At 39.3% G+C, this 20,393-nt stretch overlaps 1 protein-coding gene and 2 non-coding genes across 5 annotated transcripts; 1 reads left to right on the forward strand and 2 right to left on the reverse strand.

Moving 5' to 3' along the window:
• Positions 1-1,079: 1,079 nt before the first annotated feature.
• Positions 1,080-1,198, reverse strand: LOC111578160 (5S ribosomal RNA). The gene has a single exon (XR_002746974.1). It is a non-coding gene; the product is annotated as a 5S ribosomal RNA (ribosomal RNA).
• Positions 1,199-1,620: 422 nt separating this feature from the next.
• On the forward strand, positions 1,621-1,739 carry LOC111579659 (5S ribosomal RNA). The gene has a single exon (XR_002747099.2). It is a non-coding gene; the product is annotated as a 5S ribosomal RNA (ribosomal RNA).
• Positions 1,740-11,538: 9,799 nt separating this feature from the next.
• LOC111579657 (phosphoribosylformylglycinamidine cyclo-ligase-like) lies at positions 11,539-18,604 on the reverse strand. 3 transcript variants are annotated; one of them, XM_055008345.1, is made up of 4 exons: positions 17,276-18,604; positions 14,816-15,014; positions 13,156-13,318; positions 11,539-12,140 (listed from the first exon to the last, which is right to left on the reverse strand). In XM_055008345.1, exons 1-4 carry the CDS (start codon positions 17,363-17,365, stop codon positions 12,128-12,130), a joined length of 465 nt encoding a protein of 154 aa, XP_054864320.1. In that variant the 5' UTR covers positions 17,366-18,604; the 3' UTR covers positions 11,539-12,127. The 3 variants fall into 3 exon arrangements, 2 of the variants coding, with proteins under 2 accessions (XP_054864320.1, XP_054864321.1); XM_055008346.1 differs by having other exon boundaries at positions 11,550-12,140; positions 13,156-13,306; positions 17,276-18,589; XR_008600766.1 differs by lacking the exon at positions 11,539-12,140 and adding an exon at positions 15,177-15,299 and having other exon boundaries at positions 13,174-13,306.
• Between the last annotated feature and the right edge of the window lie 1,789 nt (positions 18,605-20,393).

Below are 20,393 nucleotides of genomic sequence, written 5' to 3' on the forward strand. Positions count from 1 at the left end.
CCAGAAGAATACAGCTGAGAACATGTTCATTAAACACAACATCCAGTTGGAATTAGAGTCTGATCTACTTGTGAGCTGATAATTTGGTAGTAATATTGTTAATCCTGTTAACTTTCACACAGTCTGCAGTTTTTGCAGCTTTCCCTCCTTCAGCTGCTGCAGCTGTGTTACTGTCAGTCTGTGTTTGGAGTTTATAATCTTTGTGTTTCTCTAATATCATCATTTGCTCTTCATTTGTAAAACGGGACACTTTGGCTCCAGTATTGTAAAGGTCCTGATGATACTGGGACTAAATATGTCGTCTACATGGATCATCTGCTTTTAAAATGACGCAGCAGCAAACATCACAAGAAAAAGTCACTCAGAGAGAATCTTGAACTAATTGACTTTAAAACCAGCAGCAGCATCTGTTGAAGCCTCAGATTAAAACTTGAAGCTTTTAAAGTCTGGAATCATTATTTGATGTCAACTCCAACATGAAGGAGTGCAGAGACAACACAGAATAAACCTACTTTAGTTTGTATTTGGTTGAATAAAGCACCAGAAATGACTCAGCTGTTGTGTCTCTGTGATTATTGTCACACTTGATGCTTTCAAACTATCTGCCAGTTGGTTCATTCACTGATTGTCTGGAGCTCATTGGGAGTCCAAAGGCAACTCTGGATTGTTGGCTTTTCTGTCCTCTGTTTGGAATTCATCAGGTCTGTACCTTACTATGTTCTGCGCTGTGAGATGACAAATGTTGCTCAATAAATCAAAGTGAATTGATTGAGCTCACCTGGATTCAGTGTCCTGCATCCTGTATCTGGAGCCACTGTACAGCCACAACAGAAGCAACAACAAATCAGCATCAGCTGCAGCTGATCCACCTCAACTTTCTCACATACAGCCTCAATCCATAGCAGGAGGCGCCACCTGGTGGTCGGAGGAGGAACCAAGAAACAGAGAAGGTCTCCTGCAGACGTGGATGCAGAATCAGTTCACTTGTTGGCTTTTAATAACCCAGAGAGGTTTTAGTTGCCAGCTGTCTCCAGAGAATGAGCAACAGCGTCCTGTGCAGGTTGTGAGGAGATGTAAAAAGCTTACAGCACCTGGTATTCCCAGGCGGTCTCCCATCCAAGTACTAACCAGGCCCGACCCTGCTTAGCTTCCGAGATCAGACGAGATCGGGCGTATTCAGGCTGGTATGGCCGTAAGCGAAGTACTTGGTAACTAACCACAGTTTTATAGATGCTGTGACAAGACGTGGCGGTATATCTTTTATTTTTTAGTTACGACTTTTTCTTTTCTTTTTTTCCCCTTGTAGAGCTTCTTAAACAAACACTAAAAGTGAGTGAAAATGTCCTTTGCAGGAGCCTGTCTCTGCAACACTGTTGTACATGGTGTGATGTGAGGTGATTTATCGTCGCTGACGTGTTTCTGTGTCACAAACGTTTTCATGTTGGGCTGAAGGTGATGCTACAATCTATAACTTGTTGTGTAACGGCGGCTTTTTACTGCCATGGTGGACAAAGTGTGTGAGCGTGTTGAGAGCTTCTTGTCACGTTCACATGGACATCAGGACTCAGGGGATGGTGAAGACGGACACGTAGAAAAGGCTCGTAAGCGAGTACTGTTGTCGTTTACGGCCATACCAGCCTGAATACGCCCGATCTCGTCTAATCTCGGAAGCTAAGCAGGGTCGGGCCTGGTTAGTACTTGGATGGGAGACCGCCTGGGAATACCAGGTGCTGTAAGCATTTTACGTCTCCTCATGACAGTATTTTTTTTTTTTTTTTTTTTTTAATCTTTTATTATCAAAACTACAAAATTCTGACAAAAGATTTCATTTCACATTATTTTACACATCATCCTAAAAAAGCTTCAAACAATATTTACATACCTTTCACACACACAAAAAACAAAAACACAAATCTGACAATTTCATAAAACGGACAATTCCTTAAACAAACAAACAAAAAAAAAACACCTCACCCTCCCACTTGGGTGTCACACCCTCTCATCCACAGCTCAAACAGTTTATAAACATTTGACACCCGCTCAGACATTTCAAAGAAACCCCCCGACCCCTCAAAAAAAACCAAGGTTCCCTTACAAAGTAACTCATTTGACTTTTAAAATTGTCTTCTATACACAAACAAAAACCCATAAATCAAAAATAAAAAACACAGTCAAAAAAAAACATGATTCCTTTTTTAACATACTCTCTTTAAAACTGAAAGACAATTTTTTTCCCCTCCCCATTAAGGAAAAGCTTTGCATGGTTCATAAACACCTCTTCAAAGTCACTTTCATCCTGAAATATTCTGATGTGTGACTTGAGCATATTTTTAAATAAGCTCCACCTATTGATTTCTTTGTCCTCAAATAAGGCATAGTTCCTTTACCACGACAGTCACATGTCTGGCCAATCCAAGGACAATGTTTAGCAGGTTTTTGTTCACCTAATTCTTTTTCTCTGAGACCCCGAACAGCCAGTGCCATCACCAGTCCCCTCCTTTTTTGGCCTCCCAAGACAAAAACTCTGCCAGAAAGCCTCTGACCTGCTGGATGAACAGGGCCACGACCAGACATCCCCACAGCAGGTGCTCCAGGTCCTCCGGCATGTCCCTGCACACCGAGCAGTTCCTCCCGAATTTAGCTTTATGGACCTGGTGCAGTACGACGCCAGTAAAAATCCATCTATGTCTTATTTTAAAGTCCGTTTGCGCTGCTTGTGTGCTGCAGTGTTTTGTGAAAATGTTTTGCCAAATTGTGTGTATAGGTTTATGTGGAAATAGCTTTGCCCAGGCCGATTCTGCCGTGGGACGCTGTGTAACCTTATTTCTGAATGTTTTATACCAGTATTTTGTTGTTGTTTCTGTGATGCTCTTACTTGTGTTATTGTGTTCCAGAGAGAATGTTGGGGCGTCGTCCTGCACCAGGTCACCCACCCCACTGGCGATGGCGGCCCTCCACCCGGACGGCATCCCCCCCTCGATTGTGGAGCATGCTGATCTCCACATCCCTCCTCCTGACTCTGACTGTTGTTTTTCTTGCCTTCACGATGCTCAAAATCTGGTCCCGGTCGATCCTCCCCGTCTGATCCAGCAGGTGGCCGATGGTAATCAGGCCTGCAGCCTCGAGGGAACCACCTAGGAGGGGCCTCCCCTGGTGCATAATGTCTGGGTTGTGGAAGACCGGCTGTGCCAGCACCTGAGCCTTGGTGTTGACTTGGCCTTCACCAGTGGTCGTGCCAACCCCCACGCCTCCATGACCTCACTGTAAAAACTGTCTAGCTGAGCATAGTGAGTATGTGGAGCTATCTGACACAGTTGAAAATTCCCTAAACTGCTGATTTCTTTAAGCTGTTGTGTGAAAAAATCTTTCCACAGCGCTTGTTGTTTTTGTCCAAATGCTTAATAATGATTTTGTTTCTAAGTGCTGATTTTTTTGTGTGAATGTCTATTAAGTTTAAGCCTCCTTTCTTGTAGTCGTCTATTATTGTTCTGTGTGCTACCAGGTTACTTTTGCCTTTCCAAAGAAATGAACTTATTAGATTATTGATTTTCGCAAGTACTGCATTGGGGAGGTCATGGACAGCCAATGTGTGTGTTAACTTTGACAAAATGAGGGAGTTGGTCACGACCACCTTGCCCCTCAGGGTCAGCACCCACATCTTCCACAACCCGAACTGACCTGGGAGTTTTACCAGCAGATCCTCCCAGGATTTGTCCCTCGCTGCCGCAGCATCGCTGCCAATGTAAACCCCCAGAACCTTGATGCTCTCCTGGGCCTCTTCAAATCCCCAAATGTTTGGTGGCCGAGCCACCGAGCCACAGAACATGATTTGTGACTTTTCTGTGTTCACCCGTGCTCCCGATGCTCTACAAAAAGTGTCCAGGTGTGTGATTACACTGTCCACCTGTTCTGAGTTCTTGAGAAATAAGTTTGTGTCGTCTGCAAATTGTACTATTTTAATGTGTCTTTGTGCTGGTGTTATGATCCCCGTTATGTGCCTGTCTGTGATAATCAGCTGGGCCAGTGGCTCGGCCACCAAACTGTACAAAAGCACAGAGAGAGGACAGCCCTGCCTGATTGAGTGTTGGAGTTGGATTGGTTTCATTAAGAACCCATTACATTTTATTTGACTGTGTGCATTGTTGTATAATAATTGTAACCAGCCCATGTACCTGCTCCTAAACCCCAGTGTCCTCATTAACCTCCATAAAAAATTGTGTTCTACTCTGTCGAATGCTTTGTTGAAATCTACAGTGATGTAAATCCCCCCCTCCTGTTGTAACTGCTGCACCCCGTGTTTAACTGTTAGTATTGTGTCTGAAATTTCTCTTCCTGGTATGCTGTATGACTGTGTGTCTCCTACTATGTGATGTATGACGTTTTTCAACCTGTTTGCTAATATTTTTGCTAGTATTTTGTAGTCTGTGTTGAGTAGACTGATTGGTCTGTAGTTCTTCAGGCAGGATCTGTCCCCCCTCTGTTTGTACACCAGACTTACCAATCCTAGCATCAAGGTTCTGGGGGTTGACCTCTGCTCCTCCATACTTTGGTAGAGGGAGAGGAGGACTGGGGCCAGCAGGTCTCTGAAAGAGATGTAGAAGTCAGCAGTAATACCGTCCGAGCCAGGGCTTTTGTTCCTCCCAAGTCCACCGATGGCTGCCTCCACCTCTCCTAAAACCAGGGGTGAGTCACACCATTCAGCCTCCTCAGGAGGAAGTCAGCTGTTCAGGGTCCCCAGCGCTCTCTCAAGAGCCTCTCCTTCCACACCTTCACTGGAAAAAACTCCTGATAAAAGTGCTCCACCTCATCCAATATTTCCTCTGTTTTGTCAAGTTTCTTTCCTTCCTCAGTTATTAATTCTTTAATGAAGCACTTTTCCAGTTTTCTTTTTTCTAATCCCAAAAACAGGCTGTGCACCTCTCTCCCTGCACTGCATGCTTTGCCTGACTCCTTGTTATTGCACCTTTGCATTTTTTTATTTCTATTACTGCCAGTTCTTTTTAAAAGCACAAATATTTTGTTAAATCATGTGTTTGACCTTCTCCTTTTTTCCAGCTCTATTTTTATTTGCTGCCTTATTTTAAATTCCTCCTTGTTTTCCTCCCATCTTTTTTGCGTGCTGTAGTTTATGCACATCTTCTTTATCCTTTCTTTTACTCCTTCCCATCACCATAATTTGTCCTCTGTAAAGTCAATTTCCTCCACTATGTTTGCTAAGAAACTCCTTGCTCTTCTTATAAACTTTTCATCCTCCAATAAAGTGTTTTTCAGACACCAGGAGCCACCATTCCTGGTCATCCCTGTGTGATCTAGGTCCACCTCCATAGAAGAATGATCTCACCACATGTTTTCTTTGTATTCCACTCTGCTCACTCTTTGGACTATTTCTGGAGAAACTAAGCAGAAGTCAATCCTAGTTTGTTTTAAGATCCCTTCCACCACTTGTTTTCTTTAAAATAGTTTATTATTTGGGTTTAGGCTCCTCCATATATCTATTAAGTTATTTTGTTCCATTAATTAGCTCAGTCCTACTACTGTCATTTTTATATTTATTTTCATTTGTCCTGTCCAGCTTTGACAGACACATATTAAAATCTCCTATTATGAAGCAGTTTGTTGTGTTTACACACCATTTGTTCATCTCTCTAACAAATGTTTTTCTTTCTCCTCCTATGTTGGGGCAAAGCACATTAATTACTCACAAAAGTCTTACAAAAGAAATTACAAAAGTCAGGCAAAAAACAAACAAAACAAGACAAAATATTACAATGAGACAAACGACACAAAACAGAACAATAAAGAGACAAAAAAAAGTTGACAAGAAAGTTACAAAGCTGCTTCCTGTCCACTCTGAGAGGGACACAGTGAGACGGGCCGAGTCCCTGTGTGGAGCTCTGGGTGGAGATCTGGACCTCAGTCACACCACACTGGACCAGAGGGTCTGTGGAGGTCTGGTCCAGATGCTGGACTCCTGTGAAGGACTGACTGAGCTGGACCTCAGTCACTGTCAGCTCAGAGACCAGCTGCTGCTGGTCCTCATCACACATCTGCACAAAGTCCAGGTCCTGGAGTGAGTCTCAGACCACTTCCTTCTCTGGGAGGCCAAACTCAGTGTAAGTGCCATTTTTATAAGGTTTACATATTTCATGAATATGATCAGTTCAATCAAGTTGTTATTCTTTTCGCAGTTTTAACACTTGCCCAATGGATTTCTTGCAATAAGGTAATGATTTTTTTGTATTACAATTTTATGCTTAAATATGCCAATCAGGCATTAAATATCTGAAAAGGTACTAATTTGCACTGATTTCTAGAAGAGTTTGTAGACATAATAATGTCAAAGGTTCTCCCAGAGGGAATGTTGGATGTCTCTTGAAATCCAAAAATATTGTCAGCAGCCCAAAAATAAATCCAGTTTGGTATTCAGGAATAAAATGTTCTATAAGTCGGGCTAGAATTGATGCATAAAGTCGATCAGAAAACCCTCAGAATGTAGATAAGAATGAAACTTGAAATTTTAGTCTGTTTAGGTTCTACTGAAAATTTTTGGCAAAAGAGGTGAATTTCCACACATTCTCACTGTAAACTGTTGGATTCATAAATACACAAATAAAGATATCATCATGAGGTTTCTCCAGTAAAACCTATTTTTTTGTATTTCATTTTCTTTCTGTATTTTCGACGGATGCAAAATAGCCCAAAATCTCAGTATTGTCCAATGCATGAATAAATCTTAGCCTGTCTTGTCTTTCTTTCTGGTTCTTTTAACTGATAAAGTGTCACTTTTCATATCACACAATCATCTCACTAAGTCTTATCAAAGTTTGCTTCTGTGTCGTTGCTTAATAAACTCCAATAAATAGATAAAACCAGTATTTTATCGTCTTTCCTTGGTGTTTTTCTTCCTCTCCTGCCCTTTAGAGGGCGCTGTAGCCTACTTTAAACTTGAAACACTTCACATCTGTACCTTCAAACTGTCTGAAGTCTGAGTAAAGTGAAATGCAAAAACACATTGCATGTAAATGTCAACAAAGATGGATTCTGTGCTCCTGTGTTTTCCTCTTTATGAAATCATTTTTACAATTTAAACTCTGTTCCTGGTCTGTGCTGATAAATTAACTGATTTGTAGGAGGATTCTCTCAGTGGGGAAAATATTAGATTTTACATAAATTTTAACAGAAAAAGGTCACATTGAGGCATCTGAGCAATATCTAGCACAAAAATTTCCTTTGGAATGAAAAACGGTTTATCTTATCTGATAAGTTGCAACAAAAAACTTGTGAAAAATATGTTTTGACTTTAAATCATTAAACTATAAAATTTTCACGGTCAACTTCTGCCAACTGACATGTGCTACTTAAATTACAAAAAATGTAAACATTTATAGAAGTACGTTTTATTTTGAAAAGCCAGCATATTTCAAAAGCCTTTGATCAGTTTCTTTTAGTATCTGAGCTTTTACTTTGAAAACGTAGCTTCACAGAAGCATTGTTTGTCCTTCGCATTGGAACTGAGAAAAAGTTCAATCTAGAGCTACTCACTAACCTCTGCTACTGGGTGTGGACTCTTATTTTGAAAGTGAACCCAAAAGTACAGGTTTGCCCATTATGTCTGTGAAAAAGAGACAGAAGTTCTGTTTTGTAAGCTCCTTTAAACATCAGGTAGATTTAGTTTTGACAGTCAACTAACTTTTTTCAGCAACTAATCTTAGCCTCGTTAGGACTTTGGATAACAGTTTGAGCTGTTTTCATGTTTTAATTCACCAATAGTTGGAATTTTTTGAATCGCATGTTCAATATTGTAGATTATAATTCAATGACATGATGAGAAATAACAATGAAAATTTCCAGCTTTTGTCATTAACAGTTCCTCAGATATTGTCATTCAGCCTCAAATTTCAATTTGTGAAAAAAAATGTGCTAAAAGTGGGCCAAAAGGCATTTTTTAAAAAAAGAAATGTCTCGAAAAGTATTTGATAAGTGGAGCAAAAATTCCACCGATATTTTTAACATTGATGGTTAATGATAAGAAAAAATTTCAAGCAAATCAGAGATGGAGCAGAAAAACCATGATGATTTGAAATGGTTTTAGTAGTTTATGGAAAGCAGGAATTTATGGCAAAGCTGTTGTATTGGATTGAATTAGATCACACAGGAGAGTAATTCTTAATGTGTGTGCATGAAAAGGTATAAAGTCTTTAATGTTGGTTTTTTCCATAATTCTTTTGTATTTAATGTCCGTTGTTCATGAACATAAATAAATTTGATGCTTATAAATGAAATGATGGGGCTGCACAGTGGTGTAGTGGTTAGCACTTTCGCCTTGCAGCAAGAAGATCCCTGGTTCGCGTCCCGGCTTTCCCGGGATCTTTCTGCATGGAGTTTGCATGTTCTCCCTGTGCATGCGTGGGTTTTCTCCGGGTACTCCGGCTTCCTCCCACAGTCCAAAAATATGCTGAGGTTAATTGATTACTCTAAATTGCCCGTAGGTGTGAATGTGAGAGTGATTGTTTGTCTATATATGTAGCCCTGCGACAGACTGGCGACCTGTCTAGGGTGTCCCCTGCCTTCACCTGAGTCAGCTGGGATAGACTCCAGCCCCCCATGACCCTAGTGAGGAATAAGCGGTGTATAGATAATGGATGGATAAATGAAATGATTTCAATGTCTTCTTCAGTCTCAGCTGCTAAAGAAAAATTCTGCTTTATTTCAGTTTGGTGTCTATTTTTGAATTGAGGATTCTGGAACTCTCAGCTTTCTGACGTCACACATCATGTATGATGTCACAGTTACCGTGTGATATCAGCAGAGTATTTAAACACCAGACCCAACAGTCAATTGTCAGAACCAACCATTGCGAGCAAACCAGCGACAGCTAAGAAACCACAGCGAGGAATCCAGCAAACCAACAAAACCAACAAACTTCTTCCAGAACTTTAGTGTTCTTCAAGAAGCCACAACCTTTAAAACCACCTACAACTACTGCAGGTTGTTACACTTTCTGTATTTTCAACACCTCTGTTGAACTTTTCCCAGTACCATGGCTAACAGGTACAATCCCAACCGCCGAGGAGGGATGGTGGGCACCACTTACCGTGGGCCCAAACAGCACCACGACAACCCTGCTAGGCCCCAAAGCTCCTGTGGCGTCTCTCAGGAAGAAACCAACTACCTGAGAGAGCACAACCACAACATGAGCATTCGCATCAAGGAGCTCATGGCTGAGAACCAGCAGTACTCCTACAAGGTGCTGAGCTCCAAAGCCAGGATCGGCCACCTGGAGGAGCTTCTGCTGGAGAAAGAGAAGGAGCTACAGGACCAACGCCAGCAGAACCAGGAGAGAATCTCTGTCCTGGAAATGAAGCTCAGAGAGAGCGAGGAGGCCAAAGAACCCATGGAGAACATCATCGAGTCCGAACAACAACAGGACTTTGAGGTCTCCATTGACAATATGAAAACATCATCCATGAATTGGGGAGACTACATGGACGACGTGGATGAGATGAACGAGCAGCTGGAACTTAAAGACAAAGAGATCCTGAGACTCAAAGAGGAGAACCAGAGTCTATCTGATGCTCTCAAAGCTGCCCACAACCTGCAGAGAGATGAAGATAAATCTCTGGAAGACAATAAAGAGCTGCAACATCAGAGAAAGGCCCTCGACAAGGAAAGAGAAGAGGCGCAGAGAGACAAGAAACTGCTGCAAGAGGAGAAGATCTTTCTGAAGAAGCAGCAACAAGAAGTCCTGACAAATCAGAAAGAGCTTGAACAGAAGGGCAAAGAACTGCAAGAAGAGAAGTTCTTTCTGGAGAAACAGCAAGAAGAACTCCAGACAAATCAGAAAGACCTCCAGGACAAGAAAAAAGAACTGGAGCAGGAAAAGACAGAAATGGAGGTGAAGCATGAGAAGCTGCAGAACGAGAACCAAGAACTGAAGCAGCAGAAAACAGAAACAGACGACAGAAACAAAGAGCTGCAAGAAGCCAAGATGAAGCTGCAGCAAGAGATTCAAGACCTGGAGGCGAAGCAGCAAGAAAAGGAGCAAAACAAGAGGAAGAAGAAGAAGAAGGTGGGCTGCTGGAGCTGGATGTTCAGGAAGTCCTGATGTGGACGAGGCTGATGAGCTTCCTCTGACTCACCCCTTCCTCACCCTCCACTCCCCCTTTTTCTCCCTCCTTCAACTCTCATCCTCCTTCTGCCTCCACCTTCCCCATCCTTCCTCCATCTCATCTTCACCTCTCTATCCTCCATCTCATCTTCACCTCTCTATCCTCCATCTCATCTTCACCTCTCTATCCTCCATCTCATCTTCACCTCTCTATCCTCCATCTCATCTTCACCTCTCCATTCTCCCTCTATCATCCAAAAAAAACCTTCCTCACCTCCTCAACCTCACCCCATCTTCTTCCTACCTCACCCCATCACCCTTTTCCTCTATCTACTCCCTCTATTAAACCCCAAATCCCAGCAAAAAATCCCTAAAAAAATAAAAAAAACCCTCAAAAATATTTCTTTATTTTCCTGCATATTCTCCATGTTATTTATTACCTCAGTTCAATTACCAGTGTTGCTTTTTACTCTTCTATTTTAGCTGTAATTTAATTCACTTATTTTATTTCAGTAATGTGAATGAAAGCTTATTTGCAGATACACTAATGTCTACAATAAAAGAATGTCAGTTCCCAGCAATAATCTCAAAAAAGAAACACATGAATCCACCATGTTTTCCTCAGAAAACTCTGACCTCATGTATTATATGTGATTTTATCTCCTGTATATGATTACCAGCAGCTACTGCTAAGAAAAGTCTCCATTTTCTTATATTTGGTGGCAGTTTTGTTCATCACTTGTAGTTTACTAAATCTACAGGAGCATTCTTTCTAGTAAAAATATAGATTTTAAGTGGAATTTAAGTTTCAGTTGAACAAGGTCTTCACTTTTATTCTGCATTTCTGTAACATTTTTGTACTGATGTTTTAGAAATATTTACAATAAAGAATCAAAACCATGAAGCAGAACCAGAGATATATTTGTTTTCCTACACATCTTTCTTCTCTGTCAAAACCCAACGCCTATATTACCCACAATGCAACAGTTTGCACAATTTGATGTAAATGTGTAATATTTTAATTTTGGGTGAAATATTATAATTACATGTACAATATTTAACTTTCATGTACAGCATGGTATTATAATGTGCAGTAATTCATTTTCTTATGTAATATTTTACTACATTATATTTTTTTTTACTTAGCACTACTTCTTTAAAAATACAGACTTTTTGACGTTATGACAGTTATTCAAAATGATGGTATAATTTTATTGTTTTTTTACAGTCAAAATCAAAACAAAATATATTTCAGCAATCTGAAATGAAATTGAGGGATCCAGCAGTCAGCATGTCACTTTTTATTTTCTAAGATTTTATTAGATTTTTACTATTATCTTTAATTAAACAGAACAGGAAAATTTTGCTAAATAACTTTAAAAATATTTTTCCAGTTTTTATTCATTCATATAGGTAATCTTTCTGTAAAAAGACAACAAATATCTGCAAAATAGCAATATTTTTGATGATTTAAATATAGCACAAAGTGCAATATGGTAAATATTGCAAGAAATAAATTATGTTATAATATACACATATATATTCACACTCTAAGTGTCATTTAATACTTTTCCAGAGATTTCATGAGATATTATCTGTAATTAATAGAACAGAACTGAACAGAATATCCTTTATTAGTCCCACAAGGGGACATTAGCAATACATGGGAAAATTTGCAAAAAAAAAAAAAACAGACTAAATTTCATATACACAATTCTTTCAAAAAAGGCAAATGCCTAGAAATTATTTACTAATTATTTGAATTTAGTGATTAGATTTTTAGATGTGGAAATTATTTACAGTTTCGATCAGGTTTTTTTTACAGTTAAGACCTGAATAGGCATTAATTTATCTTTTTTCTGAAAGAAATATCTTCACACGAATGTTTAAAAAAACATGGTGTAACAAAGAATAATATATGACAAAAATATCAAACTTTTTTACTGTCCAAACTTCCTCTCTGTGGTCAGCTGACTTTACGTCGCTGGTTGGTCATGTGACAAACCAGGAAGCGCCTCATCAGGAAAAACACCTTAAAATACACGATAGTTGACTTTTGAAGATGATTTCATGCACTTCCTGTAAATACAGCAAACGTCAACACAGTATGTGAACATTTCTATTTGTGTTAGTTTGTGTTTGTTTCCCAGTGATTTGTCAGTATTTTGTCCTGTAACAGAGCTCACTAACCCTAATCCTACCCTTTTCCACCAAGAAGAACCAGGTGCTAGTTCAGCGCTGGTGCTTAGTTGGTTCAAACCTCACAACTCCTACGAACTGGTTTGCTTTTCCGTTGGCAAGGAGCCAAGTTAGAGCCACGTCATTGCGTCACTGTAAAACGTCGGTACGCCACTGCATACGTAGCCGTTCAACAACGTTCACACCATATGGAAGGAGTTCACTGTAACCATGCAAGTGCTGTTCCTGGCTTTGCAAGCCGACACTGCGATCCAGAAACCCATCGTCGTCGTAGTCACAGATAATGGCGACTACATTTGAGATGACAGGTAATTCTCACAGACGTTTTGATTCTTAACAGCAAGCGTGTTAGTGTTAGCCTTTGCTTGGCTACTTAGCTTCGACAACGCTAGCATTGATTACATAGCGGTTAAACAAACGCAATAAGCTGATGATAATACCTATGTTGTTGGTGCTTGCTAAGCCCCAGTTTTTGGAACCTGGAGCCGGTGCTTGGGTGGTGGAAACACAAACAACTGGTGCTAATTCAGGCTCTGGCTCCGAGCTAGTGCTGGAACCAGCTTGGTGGAAAAGGGGTAGACCCCTTTATGGTGGAGCCACGAAAACACAACAGGGATAACTCTGAGTGAACAGAGTGGGAATATTCATGAGAACCATCTGTGGCTTAAATAACAACCACAAAATCAAATCTATGCGTTGGACATGAATATTTAAAAATTAATACAACAAGAAGGATGGCTTTAGATTTACACCACACAGGCAAGAGTCCTGCTATAAATAAAGAACAGACTTTTCAAATGCCAAGCCACCTTTCCAGATTTCTTTATGTTTAAGTGTTTTCATCTCACCTAAATCCACTGGCAGCTCCTGGGGCATCACCCAGGGGATGTTCTCCAGAATCACCCCACCAGTGATGTGAGCGAAGGCTTTGACAGATCCACAGGATCCTGAGCAGGAGCAGGCGACTGTTGATCTTTGTTGGAGTCAGAAAAACCTCCCCTGAAAGCAGAGCTACAGTGAAATGATTTCAGTTGCTGTTTAAACAGCTGAAAATTATCAGTAAAATGTCAAAAAGTAAAATGAAAACATTTTTTTTCTTTTCTGAGTAACAAATCATCCTGATAACATCCCAAAGATACTAAGTTCACAATAAAAAATCCTTACATTAGAGAAGCTAGAACTGGGGACTATGTTTTTGTTTTGTTTAATGGAAAACAATGATTATTCTTTGTTTGCTACCAAACTTCACGTCCTATTTTCAAAAAACAGTCCAGCTTTTCAGTCACAGCTCATCTTTTTGTTTGAAAAAGCATACTGTGATGAGTTTGAAGACTATTTAATTTATATAAACTGTCCTTGAAGATGGCCAGACGGCCGGCTAATACCTTTCTAGGCATCATCATGCTTTTAGAAATAAAAATTCAAATGTTAAATTCTTCTAATAATCTTTTCCTGTCCTGATCTACTGTTATAACGTGTTCCTGATGCATTCTTGTTTTTCAAGAACTGTGTAGTTCAGGTGGCCATTTCTTGGCTTAATCCAAGTTACAGAGTACAAAAGAAGTTAGAATACATCTGTCCAACATCACTTAAAGGTCAAATGGTTCAAAGTTACATCACCTCTTTATAACAGCACTATGTCTGAGCTGACAAGCAGAATATTTCCTTTTATGAACCATCACATGCAAATACTTCAGAAAGACTGTTGGAAATAAAGTAGAAACTCAGTGCAACAAACATGAATACAAGCTACCAAGACCTGTTACCACTGAAACTAAATTGTGTACAGTTGTTTATTTTTAAGCGTCCTCACTACAAGAACATGGTTATTACTGTAACAGACTGTGTTTACACCCTGCTTTTTATAAAACACGCTGCTGCTAAACTGCATTTCACTGTATTCTGTTCAATGTCAGGAAAGTTGAATGTAATCTAATAAAAGTCTACAGGCTCTGAATCTGTACTGAGTCACTGTGGTGCTTTAACTGAATGCTAACACCTTGCTAACATTTTATAATTAGCACTAAACACAAATAAGGCTGATGGGAATGTCATGTTTGCAAAACTCTGCTGTCTGTTGGACCAGGAAGTGGAAAAAATTAATTACTATTGAGTAGTTTAACTATGTTGACAGTAAATTGTGTAAATGTGTCATCATAAAATAGTGGAGTTAGTTTACAGAACATACATATATTGTATTTCTTTGTACATCCTGCAACTGGACAGTAAAAACTGATTAGACAACTGCGCTTAGGTTTATCCCTTGTGTTGAACATCAGGGGGCGTAGTCCACTTATTATACAGATTTATGGACACGTGGAAACAAGGTGGGTTTTAGTTGCCAGCATGGAACTACCCACCTGCCCTTGTTGCTACAAAATTAAACAGCAAAAGGCTCCAGCTGGTGGCACAGACAGATACTACAGCTACATATACATTTAAGTGTTTATTATCTAGGAAAAAGGTGTCAGCAAATACTAAACATGACATGACTCAGGTAATGGTTACCCAGCAGAGCACATCCAGCCTTCTCACAGGCCTTTGCGATGCCGCTGACCACTGAGGCGGCTACATCGATGTCCAGCCTGATGCAGGTAAAGTCACGGAGGAAGAAGAGCGGCTCGACAGCCTGAGCGAGAACATCGTTCACACACATGGCCACCAGGTCCTGACCAAGACCGTCAAGCTGCCTGCAGGCCTGGACCATCTGATGAAGAAAGAAATCATTTTTGAAGCAAAACTCTTGCAGTTGGGACACTTTCTGGCCCCAAATATTTAAACAGTGACAACAAATTACTGATTGAAAAAAATCACAATGTTTAACAGAGGGAGGATTACTGTTCATCACCTAACATATCCTCTTAATTACCTAAATGTTTAGATTCAATGAACTGAATTTGCACCTTCAGCTTGGTCCCAACTCCATCTGTCCCAAATCCTGCAGCCTTCAGGTCAAACAGCCCAGCAAAGCCCCCGAGCTCTGCACTACACCCTGATGAAAACTAAAAAACTCTTCACTCTTGCTTTCACTGAATGCTTCATTTACTCTTTCTAATTTAACTCTGTTTACATTGCAGCTGCTGAATTTATCTAAACAAAACAGACATAAAAATCACAGCATTGACGACCGCGGTTATTGAAAACGCTGCAATTTGTTTCCTAATGAGAAAAAAGTTTCAGTCAGCAGCTTGAACAACAAAACACTGTCTGCTGGATTCAGGAAAATAGGATTAAAGGTTCCTCCAGGTGCTGTTCATGTCTGACACACAAGCATCTAATCAGGATTTAGGTTTACAAGACATTATTTCATGCTCAGGCTTTAGTTTTTGACATGAGAATACAGTTACCGGGGCGGGATGCTGCCTTCACCAGAGGTTTGATCATTTCCACGTTTGTCTGCAGCTAATAGGAAAGATGCTTCAAATCAGCAGGAAATCCGTAGTTGTGGATTTGTGTATTAAATTAATAGAATTATTTTCTTGAAAAGTAGGACACATGCAGGACCAAAGACAAGTTTATTGCTCTAATTTCATTGCTCTACATCAGAACTACTCAACTTCACATTGCTCACAGAAAAATATCTCTGTTTGTGTGGGCCACAGTCTAAAAATGAATAATTTAATAATACTGAATTATATAAAATACATTTAAATAATTAAGGTAATATTCAATAACAAAATATTTTAAGTAGCATGTAGCAATTATCATTTTGCACTACTGTGCTTATTTATATTTATATTTATATATATATATATATATATATATATATATATATATATATATATACATATATATATATATATATATATATATATATATTTTTTTTTTTTTTTTTTTTTTTAATGTGTAAATATCTGGATATACTTTTTTAATCTTTATTTTTATCCCTACTATCATTTTTTTCTTCTTTCTATAGTTATCTTATTATTCTCTTTCCTTATTCCTTGGGTGACACCAATGGCTGAATCCAAATTCCCTTTATGTTGTGTACATATCTGGCCAATAAAGCTGACTCTGATTGTAAACACAGCTGTTTTGGTGATCTATCTTTTTTTTTTTTTTTTTTTTAGCCATGAGGTACAAGGAAATGAAATTAAATAACTTATGTGTCATTCCAGAATTGGAGGACATTACAATGTACAAAATATTAAAACATGTAGTTGTTGTGTGAAGTTACTTGTCCTGAGACCAAATCTAAAAAAAATAGGAGAAAATAATGTTTTAAAATAGTTTTTAAAATACCACATAAGTCTGGAGTTCCCCCTAAAATGACATTTTTCTCGTCCCACCCCTGATAACTACATTGAATCTCAAATAAAACAGTCAAAATGAAATTTTAATCTTTAAATCTCCCTTTTTTTGGTATTGTTTTTTCATTGATGTCTCTTGTAATTGTGGGAACATTTTTTTAAATGAACATCACATATTTTAAATAAGTATTATGCATGGAACGTGTGTCCCACAACAACCCTGTTAGCAGAACCTTTCTTAGCTGGTAGAAGAAGAAAACAGTGAATCACATGATACGCTGGAATTTAAATTCTTCTTACTGTTTTCCATCAGTAGGTTTGTCCTCTTGGTCAGCAGTAACAGCTAGCTAAATATCTACCTAGCTTCTGCTCCTGAGAAAAAGCTAACATTAGCATGGATTAGCAACCCTGTTACTGTGATTAGAGTGGGGTTAGCAAACAACAAATAAAACATGGAATAAAATGGCACCATTGATGTGTAAGCTGAGTCAATCAAGCTTTTGATAGTTTATTACATACTTTTTGATGAATATGTAGCAGAAAATAGAAAAAGAGAAGGTTTATTTTTCAAAAATGTTGAAGCCCAAATGTCCTCTCATTCTGGAATGATCCATAGCTGTGCATTATTCACAGAAATTGTTCATGGTAACGCTGGAGATTAGCACGTTCTGAAATGGACTGTTTCTGGCAAAGAAAGGCACACTGGCTTGTTATTTACCTCCACAAACGCAAATTCTTCCTCCCACGACTGCTGAAACGTTCTGAGTTCATCACATACAACTAGCGTTTCACTTTGCCCGGCAGCCATGAACTCTACGGCGATTAGACTTCTTTTGAGTTTTAATAGCGGTTAGCAAACAACCTCTTGGTGCATTACCGCCACCAACTGGTACAGTCCCACAATTGCAACACTGACCTGCCTGTTGTCCGTTGGTCAAACATATCTCCCTCTGGCGTCAGCATTTCATAAACTATTTTGTCCTCATTAAAAGTAGAAATATATATTTACTGCTAACAATAATGGTAAGTATCCATCAACTGAAAATAGCCGCTTGATGGGCGGGTCACTAGTGGGCCACTAGGTGGTCACGTGACAGATGCGTTGGACCAACATGGCGGCTCGGTTGTAAACTTTCTGATAACGAAAACAGTTCAGCAAAAAGTATTTCTGAAAGCACTGGAGGCAAGAAATAAGCTCAAAACAGTCATATATTACACGGGTTATAATGGGATTTGAAAGACATGTTGTGTTTGTAAAAATCGTCCAAATCACAGTATTTAACCGAACCACAAATGTAAAAAGAGAGAACTTTCACCTTTCCCACTGCCCTTCAACAACTCAACTGTGACGTGCCTTTCTGTTGGAAAACTTACCTAAACCTGACCAAAAGCTGAACCAAAAATTCATGGTATTTCATCAAAATCACTCATCAAATAAAGATTTTCACTCAAAACCTTTTGATCAACTTTGCTTTGCCCTTCCATTGATGTTGGAATAAACTTCTCGTTTCTTCTCTTCTGCCTTCATCATTTCCTCCTTCACAAACTATTAAATATAAAGCTTTTTACACAGTTCCATTTACTAAATAACTGATTGTTCCACATTTTTACTTGGTGGTTCTTCTTATTTTTCTAAAACCCAACTACAATTTATGTCCCATTTAAACATTTGCCAAAAATTTATAATTTATTCCGGGGATTTTTCAGCTGAACTGCAGGCAGTGTTTATACAGAGCAGATAAGAGACAACTAATTAAAAAGAATCACCATCATAATCATCAAGTCACCATTTTATACAGTATCAGTAACACTGATGGGCACTGAAACAACATTTTCTCAGTTTTTGTAAAATAAATAAAGAACTAAACAAAGCCAGCTTTTTCTTTATGGCATTCTAAATGTGTCATACTGAACACAAGACATTTCTGAGTTGTCTCTATTTCTACTAATGATTCTGTTTTCATAGAGGTACAGAGTTTTATATTGCAGTGGAAACACTGAGTAAAAATGAACAGTTACTAAAAAAAATCTCCAAAAACAGCTAAAGGTTCAGAGTTCTAACCACAAAACTGAGTTATCAGCAGCAGATAAGAGTTCTATACTGTCAATAATCTGAAATAAAAGGGGTCAGAAATGACAGATACATTAAGAGAGCTTTTATATGTTGTTATTCTTATGAATAAAAATATGAATATTACAAATACAGTTAACAAATATTTGTTGCATCTTTTACCACAGAGATGAGGAGACTGATGAGGAAAGAGAAAGATGTTTATTTTGTTAAGGCGGCTGCAATTCATCACCAAGAGAAAATATGTTTAAAGACCATTTTATTAAAATCCACCTCAGATTCCTGAGTGTTGATATTAAAACATGAGTTAATTATTTTCTGTTTCACAAAGCAGAAAAGGAAAACCAACTTATAAATGTTGTATCTGCAGCTTCTGACCAGGATGGATTTTGATCATAGAATACTTTAAGTTTAAAAATGAAACACATCCTCAAGAACATTGAATTTTAAATTTTTGATGAGTGTAAAAGGTTCATATTTGTCCAATTCCTAAAGAAGACATACAAAATAGAGTGACTTCATCACAGTATCATGTTTTGAAGGTTAGATCTGGTTCTTTATCATGACAGAGCTGCACATCACAGATGAGTTGACAGTCTGACGATTGTTTCTGTTTTACTGTTTCTGTTTCTGATAGAAAAGAATGACTGTACCTGTGATCTGGACTCCTTTCTGGTAGGAACCGGGGTAACCGGCGCTGGCCATGTGGTCAGAGAGGAGGAGCTTTATTAGTCCTCAGCTGTTTCCAGGAAGCTGCTGCAGCTTCATCATGTCTCATATTAACGTCATGTAAAGGTGCAGCAGCTGATCTTTGCTCTTTGTGTCTCAGAGTGACGGCAGCCTGCAGACACAGAGGAGGATTTTCTCTCAGACCTGGTCCAGACAGCAGAGAGCTGCAGAGGGAAGAAGCTGAGGAAGTGGAACTTTCATTCTCTTTCATTCAGACGCAAAATCATTCAAGCTGAAGGAAATTCTTGTTGAGGAAACAAAAGGACACGACAGTAAAGCTGAAGTTCCCTCCATGAGCTCAGATCCTGCTTGGCAGTCCAGACCTCAGAGCTGTTTTCATGCTTCAGCCTCCATTTGACATCAAGTCTCATGGAAATCAGCATCAGTTTCTCTGATTGATTTATCTTCTTCTCATAGAGCAAGTCTGCTTTGACTCTCTGAACCCTCTTGAGTCTCTGGAGCTGCTTGATTGACAGCCTTTAAATGTGAAAACAGACCAATGTTTCAACACTACTGTGTCTCCATCAGGACTCTGAAAGGCTGTGAATGAAGCAGTGTGCTGCAGGAACCCTTTATGTTCTCTGGAAACTTGCTGTCATGGAACTGAGAAGCTTCATGGATCTGAAGATGTTGGAGAACTTTGTTTCTCCTGGTTGGACGTTGTGTTTTGTGGTGAAGTCAAACTGAGGCCAGTTTCATTCTTTCAGCTCATTAGGTGTGAATCTGGACGTCCTTAATACTGAGGCAGAGGACAGCTGGATCCTGTCCTGTGTGTTGGACAGCAATGATGGGCTGGAAACCAGCACTAATATCTGACCTGAGCTGAGAAACTCTGTCCAGCGTAGAGAGGATGGACCGTGTTCCCTCCTCTGGGATGGAGGTCCACCGGAGGTCCACTTTAACTCCATCACTGTGTCTGAGGGTGAAGAGCAGAGCAGCAGAGTCCACTGAGTCCAGCTCTCTGCTGCTCAGCTTGATCACATGATCCAGTGACCTCAGCAAACTGGGGACCATGTGACTGGCGTGAGCTCTATAC

Source organism: Amphiprion ocellaris, chromosome 24 (assembly GCF_022539595.1).
Source record: "Amphiprion ocellaris isolate individual 3 ecotype Okinawa chromosome 24, ASM2253959v1, whole genome shotgun sequence".
Classification (NCBI taxonomy): domain Eukaryota; kingdom Metazoa; phylum Chordata; class Actinopteri; family Pomacentridae; genus Amphiprion; species Amphiprion ocellaris.

Excerpts from the sequence above, each read along its gene's own strand:
- LOC111579657 (XM_055008345.1), bottom strand. The coding sequence starts at position 17,365 with ATGGCTGCCGGGCAAAGTGAAACGCTAGTTGTATGTGATGAACTCAGA. Across the intron at positions 15,015-17,275 it reads AAGAATTTGCGTTTGTGGAG|ATGGTCCAGGCCTGCAGGCA; the intron begins GTAAATAACAAG and ends TTTCTTCATCAG. Across the intron at positions 13,319-14,815 it reads GGCTGGATGTGCTCTGCTGG|CTCTGCTTTCAGGGGAGGTT; the intron begins GTAACCATTACC and ends ATTTCACTGTAG.